The sequence below is a fragment of the Nannospalax galili genome, unplaced genomic scaffold, assembly GCF_000622305.1.
Source record: "Nannospalax galili isolate Female #2095 unplaced genomic scaffold, S.galili_v1.0 scaffold528, whole genome shotgun sequence".
Taxonomy (NCBI): domain Eukaryota; kingdom Metazoa; phylum Chordata; class Mammalia; order Rodentia; family Spalacidae; genus Nannospalax; species Nannospalax galili.
In genome coordinates, this window is record NW_008359681.1 from 235048 (window position 1) to 248468 (window position 13421).

The 13421-nt window shown below is 41.4% G+C and overlaps 1 protein-coding gene across 4 annotated transcripts in view; it reads right to left on the reverse strand.

The window, feature by feature from the left end:
* Positions 1–13421, reverse strand: part of Ubac2 (UBA domain containing 2) — a 167732-nt gene that overhangs the window by 139767 nt on the left and 14544 nt on the right. For 3 of the 4 annotated variants that reach the window (XM_029558881.1, XM_029558880.1, XM_008823563.3), the window contains exon 2: positions 2388–2515. The exons of the other annotated variant lie outside the window; for it this stretch is intronic. In XM_029558881.1, the coding sequence (XP_029414741.1) occupies positions 2388–2515 (128 nt within the window). The remainder of the gene's footprint in view (positions 1–2387; positions 2516–13421) is intronic. 4 annotated transcript variants of the gene reach the window in all.

Consider the following 13421-nt stretch of genomic DNA (forward strand, 5'->3'; position numbering starts at 1 on the left):
CTCTCTAGAGTGGTTCCAACTTGTGATGGCTAATCCTGGGTGTCAACTTGACTGGATCTGGGATTAACTGAAATGAAAGAGATCTTCTTGATTGGATCATCTAAAGCCGGAAGACACACCCTAAATGTGGGTGTTACCTTCTGATGGCAGCGGTATAAAAGGCTAAGGCAGAGAGGAATGCCAGGCTTCTTGCTGCTTGCCTTCTCTCTCGCTGGTGAGTTCGTCTTGCTGCTGTAGACTGAAGACTAGCTGATCTTTTGGAATTCGTCAGACTTTCAGCGCCAGATTGGGACTACTGAGACATCCAGCCTTGTGGACTGAGTGACTACGGATTCTCAGCCTCTCCAGTGTGGTGCAGCCATTGTTGGACTACTCAGACTCTATCCTGTGAGCTAAGCTGATAAATCTCTATACATATATATTCATTCTACCAGTTCTGTTTCTTTGGAGAACCCTGACTAATATACACCCTTAACTGGTCCCAATTTCCTTTTTTATCATCTAAGGATCTAGTGTATACTTGGCAGCTTATCATATTGTGTAGTTATATGTATGTTTAGTATTCTCAAGGCAGAAGCGAACCCCCTCCCATCTCCGCAGAAGTTCTTATGAATGTACCCAGACACCTTTAAAGCAGATGCCCATGTGATGTGTAGCCAGGAGAATCAAATTAACCCCAGAAATCAGAAGGCCTTTCCTTTCCTTCCAGAAGTTCTCAAGTCTCAAGGCTGGGCTCACACTAGAATGCCCTGGGGATAATTTTTTTAAATAAAAATTTAAAATTTGAAACATTAATGTCCAAATCCTACAAAGTCTTTTTGACTCAGCTGATCTATAGTGAGATTCTAGGTTTTTTAACATATACGTGTGTGTTTTATATATGTATGCATGATATGCACTTAAAGATGTACACACACACACACACACACACACACACACACACACACACACACGCAGACAAGGTTGAAAAGCATTGCTTTACAGAAAATGACAAACTACAGAAGCTACCATCCATTCTGACAGGTGCAGTAGTATAGAGAAATCACTGAAAGACCTTCATAGAGCCTTGGTGAATTCAGTGAGGTCAAGGCATTAATCACCTTGTTATGAAGGTGTCAGTATTCAGGAAAGAGATGTTTGAGCTTAGAATGACTAATCAAGTTCTTAGCAAAGGAAGAGTCTTAGAGCGTTCTCCAATGTAATTTGGAGAACATTCCAACTTATAGAAAAGTCCATGAACCTTGAAAGCTGTAGAGTTCTGCTCTTTGCAATGGCAAAAACTCAAAATTTTACTACTTGATCTAACTACCATCATTTTTTTTAAAAAGCAATCATTATACAGACGAATGAACTTAAATCACCTAATCGAATATTCAAACTGAGACAGGTTTTTGGAAATGTTAAGTGTGCTGTTTTTTTTAAAAAAAAGATTTAAACCAGTTATGGTGGTGCCTGCCTTTAATCCCAGCACTCAGGAGGCAGAGGCAGGCAGATCTTTATGAGATTGAGGTCAGCCTGGTCTACATATCAAGTTCTAGGCCAGCTGGGGCAACAGAGACGTTGTGTCATAAAAGATTTAACATATTTTTCAAAAATTCTTTTAAAATTATAAATTGTATTTTCATGAGAAAAAATTAAAATGGAAAATGATATGTCTACTAAAGGAAAGCACTGCAACTTCTTTGTTATAATCTCATTTACTGAAACTATCAATAAAGATGACTAAAAGATATACTTGTTAATACAGTATTAATAAGAATATTTCTTACAAATTGAGGGGTTTTGTGCCCAGCCCTAAATGAAACACCCTCTCCCCACAAGGCTTGGGACATTTGTGGAGGAGGGGACAGAAAGACTGCAAGAGGCACAGGTTTGGGAGGGCTGCTATGAAACTGTCCTCTGGACATGACAGGACCAATGCACTCATGAACTCATAGCAGCTGGAGCTGCCTGCATGAGATCTGCACAAGATCAACCCGGCCAACATCCCAGCATGGAGGAAAAAGAGCTTACCAGGCCCTACCCTTAGCTGAGATCTACTGGCAGTTGATGGTTGTTGGTGGAAGGAGAGTCAATTTTCTTCAGGGATGTGGCCCCTGGTAGGTTGCCCATGGTCCAGTGGATAGCCCCATACCTATGTGCACGGAGGGAGCTCTAACAGACTCAGTCAATATAAAATGAGGAGGACATGGAAATTAGAAGAGGGACATGGTGGTAGGGAGAGGGGGTGAATATGATCAAAGTATAAAAATAGTCTCAAAGAATAAATTATTTTTTTTAATTAGGGGTCAGAGGGACTAATAAATTATAGGGAGAAAAGAGAAAAAAATAATTCTAAGAGAAAAAAAATCCCCTCTCCTCCCAGAGGCCAAGGTTGCAGTGCCCACCTGGAAGTCGTTCTTGATGGCATGCAGGTCATATGCGAAGAACTTCTGACAGTGAGGCAGCAAGAGAGCCAGCAGAAGGGACAGGGCACTGGGGACCAGCAAAAGGCTCTTTGACAGAGGAGCCTTATCTAGGAAGAAAGAAGACCATGTTCAGAATGATTGCTCCTACAATTAAAAACATGGAGGGCAGGGGGACACAAGAGAAGTGACTTGTTTTGAATCAGATGCAATGAAGAGAGCACAGCTCCTTACACAGAAGAAATGCTCAGCTGACCAATGGCAAGAACAGAGACACATCACCAAGGGGACACTCTCAGAGTCTACATCTTATTCATAAGAAATTCCCTGCCAGTAGATTTACCTGGTTACAGTTGATACTGTGGTTACAATACTTGTGCAAGCATACAAAAATAGCCCAGCTATTTCCTCTCTGGCAAGGTCCTACAAACATCTAACTGGAACTACCATAAAGTGTTTGTATACTCTTTGCCAAGACTTGTCAGATCTAAAACCACACCCTATTGCCTAGGCCTCAACAACACACAAGGTCTAAGAGTGTGACCAGTCTCAATTTTGCCTTGAGCCATGGAAGCCTCGGTTTTTCTAGTTTGTAAAATAAGGGATGAGAACCTACCTCAAGAGTGTCATGAGAAAAATATGTGAGGAGGGCTGGGGACATAGTTCTGTGGTAGAGCACTTTCCTAGCAAGCATGAAGTCTTCAGTTTGATTGCCCAGGACTGTTCTTCCCAATGCTCTGTCCCCATCATCCACCCCTAAAAATGCTGAATGGAGAGCAAACACCTCCCACCACCCCCATCGTGTCAACCCCATAAGGCAGTAGGCTTCTCTTATTCCAGGTGAGCCCCTTTATTATTTTGACAGGCCCAGAGAGGGGATGGAGTGCTATACTTTGAAAGGGCAGCATGATTCCTTCTTCAACTTCCACCTGTCCTTGTGAAAGTCAGTCATCCCTGCCTCTCCCTTGTAGCTCCTGAGCAACTCAATCTGAGTGGAAAAAAAACCACACAGCTGAGCTGCAAATTCCTGGTCCCAAGTCTAACAATGACACAATTCTCTGACCAGTGATTCCAATGCTGCTCTCTAGAAGCCTGGTGGCCACCTTCTTATGTCAAACCATGGCCTCCCCACCCCCAAGTTCCCCAGTTTACACTTCCAATGTACTTTACATGTCACCAAATGAGTAAGAGTGAGGTACCTTGACAGTCTCCTTAATCCCTCTCTAAGCATCAACAAGCACCTATTATATACATGCATGTTCCTAGGCCCTAGGGTTCAGTAGAACCATCAGAACAAAGGCCCTGCTCTCGTGTTTACAACCTACAGGAGAAAAAAAGAAAACAAGGTAGACATAGAAAATGTCAGGTGGAAACAAATGCTAAAGAAAAACCAAGCAGGGTAAAGCCTGAAACTGTTATCCACCCTGGAGTCTTCTCAGGCACATGGTAGGGTTATTACTTCCCCACCAACTGAAGTTAGGTATGACAATGTGATTTGCTTGGGGCAACCAAGATATATCACTTCCAGGCACTTAGCCAATGAACCATTTATGCTCTTTCCTTCTGCCAAAGCTCAAGATGGTAGCCACCTTTATCACCCAGATGTCAGAATTGAATACAAGAAGGGATAGACCCTCCCCCAAACCCCAGGTGACTTTCAAAGACACTGGGAAGCATAGCCAGTTCCTGTAAGTCAGGTCCCTGATATTACCACACCGTAACTTGGGATCTCCTGCTTACAGAGCAAAGAATTCTACTGGAGGAAGATGTGTATCCCTCTACACAGGGCAGCTAGGGAAAACCCTTCTCATAGGGTGAGATTTGAGCAGATACCCTAACAAGTAAGCCTTGCAGATAGATATCTGAAGGAAGAGGATCCCCCAGAAGGAAAATCAAGTACAAATGCTTTAAGAAAGAAACAGTCAGCAGGCAGTCAGGCTTCAGCACAGCTGAAAGCAGGATGAGTGCAAGACACACAGGTTGGATATAAGGCCAAAGAAGTGGTCAGCAGAGTGCAGAGACCAGGAGAAAGCCTCCACCTTCCTCTGAGCAAGAGAGTCAGGATCCCTGGGGTAGAAGTAAAGAATGTTAAACAGAGGCATAAAACCAGTATTAAATGTTCACTTGGGTTGTTGAGAGGGTACAGAAGACAAGGGTTGAAGAGAGACCAGTCAGGAAGCTGTGATAATCCAGGCAAGAAACAATCATGCTTGAATCATGGAAAGGCAGACAGAAGGCAGTAACAATAATTCCCTTATTTCTGAGCAACCCCTACAGCTATCTACTCTGCTTGTCCTGATTTATATACAGTATTTAAAAGTGTACTTAAGATTCACCAGCTCTATGATTAAGCTGACTTAAGATACACCATTGTGTTTGACTCTAAAAAGGAAAGAAACACTGCCAAATATTCTAAAATGTCAACAATTCTAAGGTATATCCTAATTTTAAAAAGATTAAAATGTGAAAAGCATTTCAGAATCTTTGCTGTCTTCCATCTGTCCTGCGTCAGTTCCGTTAGCACACAGGTTGAGGCCACAGCTGAGTCTGCTATGCTCCTGCTAGAGCGGGCAGGGATCCCTAAAGGGCAATTTGCTCATTGGAAGGGCACTGATGGAGAAGAGCTGCTCAAGCACTGACCCATGGGTCCACTTAGGAAGAATAATAGAAACTGCTGCAAATGTACAACAGAACTTAATTGAGTCACAAAGAGATTCTGCGCCATGTGAGAACACTGATGAATCCTCAGGCCATTACACAAAGTGAAATAAGCCAGACACAACAAGATAAATATTACCTGATTCCATTCACAAGCCATCTAGAACAGTAAGATTCATAAAAACAGTAAGATTCAGAAAGTAAAATGGATACTGACGCCAGGCATGCTAGTGCATGCCTTTAATCCCAGCACTTGGGAGGCAGAGGCAGGCAGATTTCTGTGAGATTAAGGTAGGCAAGGTCTATATAGCAAGCTCCAGATCAGCTGGGGCTACAGGGAGACCCTGTCTCAAAAAGACACACAAAAAATGCTGGTGACTGACAAAGCACAGGAGCCATGGTTCAGGAGTTGTTTATGGTGAAAGTTCTGTGAGATAGAGTTCAGGAGGTTATTTACACAAAAATATGGATGTACTTAATGCTGTTGATATGTATACTTGAAAATGGTTAAGACTGCAAAATGTTATACTTCACTGAAATTAGAATTAAATTGAAAAATACTGAGCGAGTGAGATGCACAGTAGACAAAGGCACTTGCCACACAAGTCTGAGGACCTGAGGTCAACCCCCAGGACTGGAATAAGGGTAGAAGAGAATCAATTCTACAAAATTGTCCTCTAACTGCCACATGTGTGCCATAGTGTGTGAGTGTGCGTGTGTGTGTGTGTGTGTGTGTGTGTGTGTGTGTGAATAAATAAAAATACCTACTGAGGAATTAATTGATTCTATTGATATAACCATTTTAATTCTGTCCAGGACAGAAATATACATTGGAAATATAAAGGGAGTCAGTGTAATTGATTGTATTAATGGGTTAAAGGAAAATGTAATGTACTATGTGATCTTTTTCATATCCTGATTAATTCTTTGCTTACTCTAGTAAACAAACTTCTAATCAACCATGGGGTAAACATGGCCACTTCATTTCATACAGTCAACAATAAGCTTTCCCGCTCCAACCTCGCTACCACTTCGACTAGGCAGCACTTACTGAGCACCTGTCTGCCCTCACTACCTTGCTCCTGACATTCATGCCTATAGCAGGGCTTCTGAACCTCTACCCCTCTACCCAAAATACTCTTCCCATGTCCAGAGCTTGCTCTTATCATTCAGTGCTCCTTTCAAATTCATCCCTCATCACTTTACTGCTCATCATCTTGCTTAATTAATTTTATAGCTTTCTTCAATATTTGAAAGTCTTGGTTTGCTTCATCTCCACCACCAGAATGCAAACTCTATAATGGCAGTAGGGTCTGTCTCTTTCACTACTACATCCCGAGGGCTCAAACATCATTTGGCACATAGTAAGTAGCCTTTCAGTACTTACCATGGTGAGTGAATGGATTACCTAGTTAATTCTCCAAATAACCCTGTGAAGTAGACACAAGTCTTAGGAAAAACATGTTCGGAGAGGAAGTTACATGTGATGACAACAAAACACCTTAAGTTGGGTTCTCCTGAAAGTAAAGGTGAGACAAAGGCTTATCGGCTGTTAGTTTATTTTGAAATGTGATTCTCAGAATCCAAAGTGAAGGACATGAGGAGGAAAACAAAGAGTGAGAGTCCACAAAAAAGAGAACATTATCTAGTTGGCTCCCACCAAAGAGACAGATGTTTCTGATAGATGATAGATCAGCAGGATTTTCTAAGAAGCCTGATGACTAGCTAAGAGCTACTAACCCAGGGAGAAGGAAGAAAACACATTTACCCACCAGCTTCCATCCCTCAAGTCTCGTTTGGTCACAGGAAAAAAAAAAACTCACTGGAGGAACAAGTTACTGAAATAACCAGACCAGCTTACACTGAATGGCGCTCTCCAGAAACACATGGAAAATAAGTGAGGCTGAGTACACTGAAGTGGCCGGATTTCATATGAAGCCCAGTAAGCAGTATCCTGGCAAAACCAGGATTCGAACCCTGTTGAGCTGACTACAAATACAACTATGTCCTACGTTACACTTCCATATAGCTCCAGAGTCCAAAGGGATTTTCACCTCACGGTGGATTTTAACTGACAGACATATATGATGTCACAGATGGCACTAGCAAACTACAGTGCTATCTTGTCAGTAAAAAAGTAAATGCAAAAGTCTGCAGTCTGTACAAAGTGTTATAGAGTAGTGAGTACTTATTAAATGCTGAACTTACCAAAACTAAAGATATAAAAGTCAGGCATAGTATAGCACATGCCTTTAATCCCAGCACTCAGGAGACAGATGTAGGTGATCTCTGAATTTGAGACCAGCCTGATCTATATAGTGAGTTCAAGGCCAGCCAGGGGCTATATAGTGAGAACCTCTCTAAAAAAAAGAAAAGGTGAAAAATTTATACAATCTGAAGAGAAACCAAGATGCTATACAGCAGTCCCTTCTGCATGAAATAACTACCATAATCACGACTTCGGCTGAGCCTGATCGCTAAACATAGTCACAATTGGGCTTGCTGACGGTTGTGCTCATTCATTAAAGGAGTGCCAAGCAGGGTCACTGGACCTTCACCTGAGTATCCAGCCACTCTTCCCAGCCAACTAGTCCAGCCTTGGAAGACAAAAGAAAAATGAGGAAGAACCCAATAGAGGGATGCTTTTGGAAGCCCTTGTCAAGAAACTCCAATGGACTTTCAAATCAACATTTAGAAAATTGCCCTGTTCTGACTTTTTTCTAGTCCCCTGTCTAGAACTTGTAATGCTAATTACTCTTGCCTTTACTTCTCCTTCACATCTCCTATTCATGATTCAAGGACTTTCTTCTTGCCTTAGAGACAAGAGTTATGCAATCAGGGAGTATTTTAGATAGATCCACTGAAGGGGTACTCCAACTGCCTCACTCTGCGACCCTGTTAAGCATGGAAGAAGCCAGAGCAGTCAGCATCCCTATTCCCTATTGGCAATTTGGGTAACCTCTTCAGAGGATGGTGTGATAAGAATAGGAGGTAGGAATTGGCTAGGCAGTTAGGGTAAAAAGACCCCAAAGAAATGTAGCCAGTTTCTTGGCTAAAAGTCAAAATGTCCTTGGGCCTGTTAGCAACATACTCTGTTCCAAAGGCGAAAAATGTCAAAAGTATTTGGGAGGTTGTATCTAATCCTTAAAAGATTTTAGGGTTACCTCTTCAGAGGGGGGAATGTTGGAGGGGAGTGGGCATGGATTTGATCAAAACACCTTATATACATGTATGAAATTCTCAATAAAGTTTTTGTAAAAATTAAAAAAAAAAAAGAAGATATACAACTACGTTGGATATGAAATGCCCCCTCCCTGCAAAGGCTCCTGTGTTGAAAGCTTGGTCCTCAGAGCAGCAATGTAGGGCGACTAGATCATGACCAGAATGGTGCTAATCTCATCACTGGGTTAATTCACAGCTAAAAAGCCTACTGTGGGATGTACCCTGAAAGGGTATGTCTTGTTTATGATATCCCTTTCCCTCTTTCTCCCGCTCCCCTTTACACTCTCTTTTTTTCCCTCTCTCCCTTCCTCTTTTCTTCCCCTCTCTCCTCTCTTACTCCTCCATCTATCTCTTCATTCTCCATCCCCTCTCTTCCCATGTCCTGATTCACCACAGTCCAAAAACCAATGGAACCAGCTAGCCATGAATTCACATTCCTCAAACCATGGTCCAAAGAAAATCATTTTTCCTTCAAATTGTTCTTCTTAGGTACTTGTCATTACAATGGAAAGTGTACCCCCCCACACACACATATAAACACACAAATCTACATCTAAGAATTTAGTCCACAGTAATTATCATGGATATGACCAATAAGTTTACTAGAAAGATGCTCTCATAGCATTGTTTGTATTATAAATAGTGAAAAGGGGGCTGGAGAGATGGCTCAGCAGTTAAGAGCACTGACTGCTCTAGTAGAGGACTCCGGTTCAATTCCCAGCACCCACATAGTGGCTAACAACCATCCATAACTCCAGTTCCAGGGAATTTGACACCCTCTTCTGACCTCCATGGGCACTGCATGACACAAGTGCACCTACCTATATGCAGGCAATAAGCTCATACACATAAAATAAAAATAACAAAATATTTTAAAAATAAATAGTGAAAAAGGATATCTTTAAATACCCAAAAGGAAAATGGGAAAATGATAATCTATAAAATGGAATAACACTCAACACTAAGAAATAGATTGTACAAAAATATTTCAAGCCTTTGAAAAGATGTTCCTAAAAATATTGCTAGTGGTTACTGAGATGTTTCAGCGGTTAAGAACACTGGCTGTTTTTGCAGAAGACCTGGGTTCAATTCCCAGCACCCACATGGCAGCTAACAACTGTCTGAAACTCTAGGTCCAGGGTAATCCAACATACTTTTCTCACTTCTGCAGGCATTGCATGACATGGGTGCACTTACATACATGCAGGCAATACACTCATACACATAAAATAGAAATAAAATATTTTAAAGTATGTAAGGGAGGCTAGAAAGATGGCTCAGCAGTTAAGAGCACTTGCTGCTCCTGGAGAGAACCTGGGTTCAGTTCCCAGCATTCACAAGGCAGCTCACAACTGTTCCAGGAGATCTGTCACCCTCTTCTGGCCTCTAAGAGTACTCTATGCATGTGGTATAATTATGTATATGCAGGCACTCACACACAGAAAAATAAAATTTTGCTCAAAAAATAGTACATAAATGTTCTGTGAAGCATTTATCAAAATACTAGCAGTGGTAATCTCTGGCATACCCATGGGATGTTTTAATTTTTTATACAAATCTATTTTAGCAGAAAAGTAATTTCTAACTAATTACTTACTGAGGAAAGGATCATCAAATCCTCATGCTTTGAGATTCAACAAGTCACTAACAAACTTCCTGTGTGTGAGTCAGGAAGTGGTTCATACATAAGAACTCAAGCAGTTAACAAAGAGGTTTTTTAAAAGCTACTTCTCTGTAAGAAGTCCTTCCACCTTTGAAAACAGGAATGTCATCAACTGTGAGAACAGGTGATGTCTTACTCTACAAGTGAAATGCAAAACATCCATGCAAAGACGGTAACAAAAACACCAAAGCTTAAGATTTCCTTTCAGGTCAATCAGCTCCCAATTCTCTTTGGTGTGGCCAAGGAACATGGCCATTTGTTTGTGGCAGTGAACACCCACTAGGCCTAGACAACTGTGTTGTCTTGCAATAATTATTACATTACATGTGGATTATTTTATACAAGGTACTATGCTAATAAAAGGACTGCACATGTAATACCATCTCAGTGAATCTTACAACCCTGAGGCAGGGATTAATTATCCACACACTTTAGGTGAAGAAATAAGAGTAAAAAAAAATTAAATAACTTGCCTAAGGCCACAGCTTGTTAGTAAAGAGGTTGTTGTTTGAACCCAGTTCTGCCTGACTATTAAAAAAAAATTTCCTTGGGGCTGGAGAGATGGCTCAGCGGTTAAGAACACTGACTGCTCTTGCAGAAGACCCGGGTTTGAATCCCAGCACCCACATGGCAGCTAACAACTGTCCATAACTCCAGTTCCAGGGGATCTGACAGCCTCTTCTGTCCTCTGTGGGCACTGAATGACACGGGTGTACTTACCTACATGTAGGCAACACATTAATACACATAAAATAAAAATAATAATAAAATATTTTTTAAAAATCCCTAATATTTAAAAAGAAAATATACTCTATAGATTTACTACTTTACACCTAAAATGTATTTTTGTTTTTCAAAAAGTCAAATATAGAATGACCATATGGCTCATCAATTCCACTCCTAGGTATACATTCAAGAGAACTGAAAATAGGTATTCAAACAAAAACCTAGACATAAGTGTTTAAAGCACTATTATGATGGTCAAAGTACAACCCAGAGTTCACCAACAAATGAATAAACAAAATATAGTATACCCATACAATGGCATGCTATTCAGAAAAAAAGGATGAAGTTCTGATTCTCGCCACAGGAAAGACAAACCTCACGGTACAATACAAATGTACCAGAAGCCAGTGCACATTTGCTTTTAAAAGGTTAGAGCGTAAATCTTATGTGAATTTTACTTGCATATTCTGAGCACTGAAGACACTAACCACAGGTTTTGCAAAGCTTAGCCATGTGGGCTGCTAAAGCAGCACTCTAGCTGCGGACACAGTGGGGGAGCAGCAACACAGCAACTCTGTCTGCCCCCACAAGTCTGGCATGTAAAAAAATATACCTGGCAAAAAACCCAGTGTGGTTCACGCCCTTGAGAGGAGGGGCCACCATATCCTACCACAACATTGGTTTTCCCATTAATGACTATTTAACTACTTGGTAAATTTCTCAGGGTTGCTATAGAAAGGGGATAATTTAGTATCACATAAAATAACTTTCTTACAAACATTTCAGCAGAAAGGGACTAGACAAAAAATAAGGTTCAAGTCCTCACAGCAAGCTGTGTACTTCAAGAAAGAACTTCAACTTGCATCATGATCCAGTACCCAGGCCACTTCTCTTCAGTGACCGTACACATGAGGAATGTGTGCTTCCTGGTAACCATCTCCAGAAGGACCTCTGTAAGACTGCGAGGGAGCAAAAGGTCCCAGTTTAGAAGTCCCAAGAGTGTTTAGAAGTAAAACCCTGATAGTCATCCATGAACTGTTTTCTGTCCCTCCTACCCTGGGGAGAATTCAATGACACCAGGTGCTTGCCACACTGACTGTTTCTTTTACAGGTCTCCAAGCAATTGGGCAGAGTACCTGGCTCATCGGGTGGCCAATAAATACTTGGAACTGTACCAATGCTTATGAAGTTTATTGGGAAAATAAACAGAAGAAAATGCTAAGAAGTTTTTGGAAAAAAAAAAAAAGAGGAAGAAAGACTTGCCCTCTAGATATAAAAATAAGCTTATCTAAAACATTTAAGCAGTGTGAGTTAGGGAACAGCAGCAATAAATTAAAAAGAAATTTGTGAAATAGCACTGAAGGCTGAGGCTGGCTGGAATGCCAGAGAAAAGTATATCGAATCTGCAAGGTGCCACGGGCAGTAAGCATCTATATTTTATTTTAGCACTACCACTAATGCTGAACACTAACTGGATTTATACTTACTAGGAAGATTTTTATATATACATTAACCCTTTCATTAAATCTAAAAGGCAGTGACTGCTGAAAGGCACACACCTTTAATCCCAGCTCTCGGGAGGCAGTGAGTCTGGTCTATATAACAAGGTCCAGGCCAGCTGGGGCTACAGGGAGACCCTGTCTCAAAGACCGGAAAAAAAAAAAAAAGGTAAAACTAACATTAACATTTCACATAAATACAAGAAAATACAAGATAAATCATTGAACAGTAGGAACAACTCTGAAAGGCAAATCAAGATATTTGTGGAACCTATACAATAGACTATAAAAGAGAAAAAATAATTTTTGGGGTGTGTGTGAGAGCTAAGATAGGGTCTCTTTGTAGTCCAAGCTGGCCTGGAACTTGCTATGTAGACCAGGTTGGCCTTGATCTCACAGAAATACTCCTCCTTCTGTCCTCCAAGTGCTGGTATAAAAGGCATGCGCTACCACGCCTGGCCCCCAGAAAATATAATTTTAAAATGTGGAAATGTGCAGTAGGTGACAAGAAAAGGTTGATTCAAGAACTCGAGACCAGGCATGCTCAGTGAAACAGGAAGTCCATGGCAAGACAGCAGTGCACAATTAGCTGACCATTTTCATAAAACATCTTAGCCCTGAGGGTGCCAGGTCTCTCACCTTAGGAGAAAACAGAAATCTAGACTTTTGTCTAAATACCCCAATCTTTCATTATTATTATTATTATTATTTTGGTCTTTTTGAGACAGGTTCTCCCTGTAGCCCCAGCTGGCCTGGAACTCACTATGTAGACCAGGCTGGCCTTGAACTCACAGAAATCCACCTGCCTCTGCCTCCCGAGTGCCGGGATTAAAGGTGTGTGCCACCACACCCGGCCTTCTTTTACTATTTTTATTTTCTGTGAATGAGTGTACTGCCTGCATGTGTGTAAGTGCACCCGTGTAGTTCAATGCCTGAGGTCAGAAGAGGGTGTTGGATTCCCCTGGAACTGGAGTTACAGATAGTTGTTAGCTGCCATATGGGTGCTGGGAATTGAACTCAGGTCCTCTGTAAGAGCAGCAGGAGCTCTTAACTGCTGAACCATCTCTCCAGTCCCAAAATACCCCAACCTTAGTGTCAGCAAAATTCTCCTTCTCTGTCTCTTCCCTCCAACCTCTGTATGACACAGAGCTGTGACCTGCTTCTCCCCCAGTCTGGTCTACAGAGGCATCACTGAGGTAGGCATCCATCAGCAAAGTCACTTTACGACAGGACTGAAATCATAAGACC